The sequence below is a fragment of the Athene cunicularia genome (assembly GCF_003259725.1).
Source record: "Athene cunicularia isolate RWA chromosome Z unlocalized genomic scaffold, athCun1 chrZ_part1, whole genome shotgun sequence".
NCBI classification, from domain to species: domain Eukaryota; kingdom Metazoa; phylum Chordata; class Aves; order Strigiformes; family Strigidae; genus Athene; species Athene cunicularia.
In genome coordinates, this window is record NW_020799142.1 from 34,961,125 (window position 1) to 34,967,919 (window position 6,795).

Genomic DNA, 6,795 nt, shown 5'->3' on the forward strand with positions numbered 1-6,795 from the left:
CCCCCCCCTTCAGGGACAAAATTCTGCTCGAGACACTGATCTAATCACACCAACTCAAGGAAAAAAAAAGCACGCTTTAGTCTTCCTAGTGCACCGAATGTCACAGCACGCTGACTGAAACGTACAGCTCCAAATAAAGAGAATAACGTCAGGAACCATGGGATCCATGCAAATCCAAGCAGCCCTCCGCATAACTGACACAAAAATACAGTCACACCAAAACGGCAGGCGCTGCTAGCGGGCTCCCTATCAACAATAAAATCAGTTATTTGCTTTAATCCCGCTGTTGTGGTTTTGCTTAAATTAAGTTGCTGAGCCAGTTCGCCTAATTTGCTCTGAAAGGCTGCTGTTCAGGTGCTCAGCTGATTTATTGCTTCTCTAAGTGACCATCCCGAGCGCCGCCTCGTCTATTAATTGCTGCTGCCAGCTCAGCCTATCACCCCAGTAGTAGGTGCATACAATTAGCAGGGAGCAGCCTCCTCCTCCTCCTCCTCCTCCTCCTCCTCCTCACAGGGGCTGTCTCCTCCTTGCTGGACCGGCAATTTAACATATTTTTCACAACACAGAACTAATGGATCAAAAGATGTTAGAAAAGCTTTCAAGGTAGGCGATGGAGCAAAACACCGAGAGTCTCAAGTTTCTCCTGTGTTAAATTCTATTTTCTGCTGGAATACGTTTGGGATACTACGCAAAAATCTGGAATGCTGGAAACCCCGATTTAACAAAACGCGTGAAACAGCCGCCTGCACACACAAGTAATCTCGGCCTTGCTCACTTTTCGTGTGCCTACGTGTGTGTAAAGACGGATCACAAAGCCCCAGTGTAACCTGAGGGGTAAACCTCTCTCTAACACACACAGACACAACTCCAGCAGCAACAGCAATACTGTGAGGGTAAACGTATTCCTTAGGAAAGGTGTTCAGAGGCTGCAGCCACGAGGCTTTTCGGAGACTACTGAGTGGTGAAGCCTGAAGATCAGGCAGTAAATAATGCAAAAATCCAAACCTGAGGAAAACAACAACATGTGCAGTATCTCATCCGTTTCCTGTGGCAGCAGCCCCCTTCCAGAGAGCCGAGATGCTCCTCACAGGCTGCTCATCCCCCCGCCTCCTCCGCTTCCAGCCCCGTTCCCAAGGGTTTGCGGCACAGCCCTGGGGCTCCGGCTTCACAGCCACCCCCGGGGGGGACAGAGAGGGACAAGGTGGACACAAAAAAAAAGCTGCAAACGCAACTTTAGCAGCTGCTAACGCACAAGCTGCTTCCTGAACGGCAAAGCCCAGCTCCCAACACAGAGGTGTTAAAATTCCAGCGCTACTGAAATTGTATTTACTTTGGAAAATTAATAATTTTTCCTCCTAACCTGATGACTTGTGTGGGGTTTTCCAGAGTCACGGCTGAACAGTCTAAAGGCAGCTGCTCCAAGGTGTAACATTTTACAAACGGGCCTCTAATGGCAGAAGCATCTCACCACCAGGCAGTACAACGCAGTTACACAGGCCGGGATATTTCTATTTCTGTCCAGAAATTTCACTTGCGTCCCCTCCTGCCCAACAGGCAAGAACGTCCGCTGCTCTGAATTTAGGACGTCGTAATTAAAAAACGAAGAATGGTATCAGGAGTCTGCACTGGGAACCCAGCCGCCGGCTGTTTAATCCAGAAATCACCAAACCCGGAGTGAGTGCCGGGGATCACGTAACGTGGAAACCCTCCGATGGCTTTTGGAAGGAAACAGGGACGCGTGGCCAGCAAAAACAATCTAAATAACCCAGTGCCCTGAACACGCTGTCGCACACGACACTGACTGAGTTAAAGGGCAAAACACTTATCATTAATAACTCTATTGATGGCAGATGTTTTGAAAAATTCACTGCATTAACAACAGAATCAAGTATTTTCATATTCAGGACAGGACAGTCATTCAGATTTATCAGCCCATTAACTTTATAAACACAGCATTAGCCACACTTTAAGCGCGACGTGGCGCATCCGTAATGAGAAATTCTTTGGGTGGCATTTTATAATTAAATATCTCATGAACTATTTGTAAGGTCAACAGAGATTAATGCAGGATGTCAGGCAAGGTCACTGCGTGGATTTCTAGAGAATTCCACCCTCTCAAAAAGGCATTATCACAATTATTATTTCCTTAAATACAGTAAATCACAACGTGCACAATTCATACAGCAAACACTCCACGTGCGCTAGCACCATAAATGAAGAATTTGTGTCAATAACTTATTTTGAAATAGGAAATATTGTGGCTTTAGGCTTCAGGCAACTTTCCTCATCGCTCTGGCCAACTCACAGCACAGTTTTGGTACCTGACAACAAAATATGGCAATTAAAAAGGTGTCAGACCTGTGACTGAAGGGGAGGAGAGGCGCCCACAGGAAAGGTTTCTGGGAGCGCCGTCACACCGGTGGCCAGCAGAAAGCCCCGGTGGCTACCAGCTCTCCCCCTGGCAGCGGGGGGGGAAGGAGGGAAGCCATGCTCTTCAGGAGCCCGCCCAGGCTTCGGGCAGCACAAACCACATCCCGGTGGGCAATCCGGAACTGCTGTAGCTAAGTGCTGCTGGTTCACAGCACTCGCGTCCTACAGCCAGCTTGCGCGAGACCACGCTACACCTTATCAACTCCGCAGCTGTTTGGAAGGGCCAAAAATATTTTATGTGTCACTGGAAGACAAAGAAATAATCTGTGTGTATTTTAGTACGCTGCCTGAAAGTCCTAACAGGACACATATATCAAAAAGAAACGCCGTCAGCCTGAGTGCATACTAGGAATTTTGCTTCCTCTTGTTTAAAGCAGTGAATTTCCAAGCAAGTAATCCCTTGTTACGTATGTGGAGTAAAGAGGAGAATGGCCTTTAACAAGCACGATGATATAAAGAAAAACACCCCCATCCTGAAAAGAGCATTTTCTGGCAAGCACTATTGCCATTTTCAGCGAGTCTTCGCCTGCCCCGTCCCCCCCCGGGGGCCCGTTGCTGCGGTACAAGTGCTGTGCCGGAGACCAGGCTCACACAGGGCCACCAGCAAACCCCGGCCCGGGGAGCACCAACACTCTTCTACTGCCAGGGAGCAATACTGGCATCAAATTTTTACAGTGAGGAAGAGCTCTGCGTAAAACGTGATGAAGAAGATCAAGTTTACTGCTAATATCATCACTAACCCAAAGTATAATCCAGTCTCTCCTATATTTTTTTCCTCCAACTAGCCTTTATTTCCAATCTTCCTCTGGCTCCTCACCCATTTCAGATACTGCTTTACAGCACTGAACTAAATTTTCAGGATTTTGCGTGTCAAGCTTCATCTACATTAGAGATTGAATTTCAGCCTCTCGGTCAGCAAACGGCTGTGCAGCGTTCCTGACGTTAGGATTAACAGGCCTTCAAAGCTGGGGTTTGTATCTCTGCTGCGCCTAACGGAACAAAACCAACATGCCAACGGATAAACGAAGACACCAGAGGAAAGAACCGGTGAGGATCAAAGATGGGTCTGAACGTCTCAGCCCCCAGCGACGGGCCCAGGGCAGAGCTGTGAGAAGGGCACAGACAAGGCGCTGTTGATGGAAATGATCTGACTTCTTTTCCATGGAGGATCAGGCAGCGTTAGGCTCCACAGCCTGCTGGAAGCGAAGCATAAACGAGCCCAAGTTCGCTCGAGGAGCGTGTCCCTGGAAGACTGGGGAAGACAGAGGAGATCTCCGCATCACCAGGAGCTTCCGAGCAGCGTGGCGAGCGCTCTGCACCGCCCAGACTCTAATCAAGGGTTCCACATCCTCTTATTTTAGGGACCTCCAAAAGACGTTAGCATGGGACTACAGAGGCAGCACTTGCCCTGCACTTCATTAAAACAGGAAAATAAAACATCATCATTATGAAACTCGTTATCCACATACTTTCTAGGAAAATGAATCGCAGTTTAATTAGATAGTTCCTAGTTAATGACTAGGAAAACACAGAATGAGTTTTGCACCTTTCCCGCCCAGAAGTCTCTGCAGCCCGACAGAGATGCTGGAGTGAGACTCCTCTCCACGACACCAAGCAGCACCACGGGGAAGGAAACCAAGGCAAAGCACGTCCTCCCCCACGCCGGCAGTCAGGGCCTTCACGACTTCTTGTGCTGAGGGACAAGATGCTGCTCGGGGAGACAACCCCCTCCAACAAACCCTGTTTGGGTTGGATGCCCGGGACAGGGCTCCAGGCAGAAGGTCGGTCCCTCTTTTATCACTGCCACCTCTCCTCCCCCTGTAACAGCTCTGAGCTGAGGCAATACTCGGTGTTTCAATTTTTTGTTTTTTTCACTCTTCCTCAAAGGCACTTGGGCACGAGGTGGAGACTGAACTAGCGCAGGAGAAATCCACTGCTGGGGAATTATTTTATAGCTGACCAGGTAGCAGCTGGTTTTCCAGGCTATGCTGGCAAAAAGGCTGTAGAGCTTCAGAGATCCTACAGAGATGACAAAGGGACTTTTGCCAGACTCCACGTAAAACAATCTAAGACTGGCACGCTCAGGAACCCGGCCAGAACAGGCGCATGAACCCAGGGCACCGTCGCTGCATTTGCTTCTGTTAGATTTTCCAGTATTAACATCGAACAGTCAACATGTGGGGATGTTACCATCTTCAGTAAGAGCACGTTTACCGTCCCTGCTAGGGATAATTACAGCAACGCTGCGGTACTAACATTGATGCAGGACCAGAATGTAACACTTTATACAGCACACCTTGAATTCCACCATTTTCTATTAAATTATTCTGATTTTTATGTCAGACGTCTTGCACGCTTCTCCCTGCCCTCATCTCTCCTCATCACCACGAATGTTTTCCTCCAGCCTACTGATCCACCTCCCGCAATGTCTGTGGGTGAAGGAGCCCACCGGTGCCCAGTTACAGGGGGAACACCTCCACCAAGAGCAGGACCTGCCACGTGCTGAAAACCAAGGTGAGTCAAGGGAGGAGGCAGGACTAGCGCTGGCATTCCCCTCCCTCTCTCTACTAACCCAAGGAATGTATTCAGGGTTAAAAAAATTACCAGAACGCAGTCTTAAATACGGGCGTTTCGGTTAACTGGGAGAAGGGTGTCAGAGATCCAGCAGAAGAGCTGGCCGATGGCAGCAGCACCTCCGCAACCCTCACACTCAGCCACCAGCTCCACTCAGCAACCTCTTCTCGCACATTCAGAAGATTTTTTCCAACACAAGAATATTTTAAATTAACTCGTTTATACTGAAAATTAATAAGAGCCCTCCCTCCCCACCCTCCCTGGGTTACTCACACGTATGCCTTGCCAAAGAATAATTCGATCCACCGCTGGTCAGCCCGAATCCCTCGGGAATTTGACTGGAGCTGCGTGGCCGAGTGAGCAGCTTTGGAGGTTCGATTTCAGCTCCAAACTCCGCCCCGATCACCCCCAGCAGGACGATGGCCGTGGCTTGCTTCCGTCTCTCTTCGTAGGACGTAGATATTTTTTTCATTTGTGGGAGACCCGACAGACAACCTAAAACGAAAAGTAAGAACTATGAGAAAAATCAAAAGCCGAGTTGTTGTTTAACACCCCAAACAACGCTGTGTTTCCCAGAGAGAGTACAAGAGGCTTCCATTTAACTTAAATCGCATCTTCAGGACCCTTGCTGTCCTTGCCAGGATTTTTCAGCTGGTAGAGATAATTCCATTTTACTGCTCAAAACCTCCAACACATGATAAAAGTCTAAATAGCACCTATTGCAAGGTCTGTCTTCAGCGAGATCCACACTTCAAAACCTGTCAAGATCCCACAGGGAAAAAAGCGCCACCAGAAAACTGTCATTTCATGATTTTATTTGTTCCGTTGATAAAAGATCTGTGGAATTCTGCGTTTGTCTAGGTTTTGTGATAGGTGATTTTTGGTTTGCTTCTTGCTAATTTTTAATTTGCAGGACAAATTTTCTTTTTTTAAAGATGACGAATTTTTAGGATACCTTATCTGTGTTCTAAAAAAGCATCGTTTTGTTTTAGGATCCATCATCATGCTCAGATTCTTACGAAATTTTAGCATAACAGTATATGCCATTAAACCAAACTACTATTTTTGTATACTAAAATGTTACATCTGGTATTTTAACAAACATCCCTAAACCCAGTGTATTGTGAATTTTAAAAATAGTGAAAAAGCCTCACTGCATTATGAATTTTACATAAACCGAGATTTAAATTATTAGTCTAATATAGGCCAAGGATTCTGAAGTTCACTAAGCAGATAAAGCTGTTGAGGGTTTTTTTTTTGGTTTGTTTTTTTGAGTAAAGAAACAGATTCTTAGCAGAAATGGACTGGAATGAAAATACTGTATTCATTTCCTCTGACAAATACCTTTACCTGCAATACTAACCCCTTTTCATACCTAATACTTTTACCCAGAAAACTAACTCACAGCATCCTAGGAAACGCCCTACCCTATATTCTACAGAAATAATGAAGTCTTAATCCTTCTGCCAGCACTCTGCTGCTAAACCTTTGCTGAGAAGTCGGAAGGCACCACCTGGCACTGAAGGAGCCTCACTGGGCTTGTGGATTAATGAAGGGTGAATTAGCGAGTCGCGCTGTACGTCTCTCTCTGCTAATGACATTCCCGGGGCTCGGCAGGGAACGGAATGGTACCTACAAGAACGCTCACCAAATTTTAGAACCTGTGGTAGAAGATGGTCCTCGTTGAGGTAACGGTGCCGTGGCTGTGACAGCGAGGTACCAGCCAAAAGGGAGAGAAAAACAACAGAAAGCTTAACAATGGTACGGGAGGGGGAAAAAAAAAAAAAAAAA

General features: G+C 47.0%; 1 protein-coding gene across 3 annotated transcripts in view; it reads right to left on the bottom strand.

Annotated features, from left to right (window-relative positions):
* WDR7 (WD repeat domain 7) overlaps positions 1-6,795 on the bottom strand; it is a 116,570-nt gene that overhangs the window by 50,839 nt on the left and 58,936 nt on the right. For all 3 annotated transcript variants that reach the window (XM_026865343.1, XM_026865342.1, XM_026865341.1), the window contains one exon: positions 5,278-5,499. In XM_026865343.1, coding sequence (XP_026721144.1) covers positions 5,278-5,499 — 222 coding nt within the window. The remainder of the gene's footprint in view (positions 1-5,277; positions 5,500-6,795) is intronic.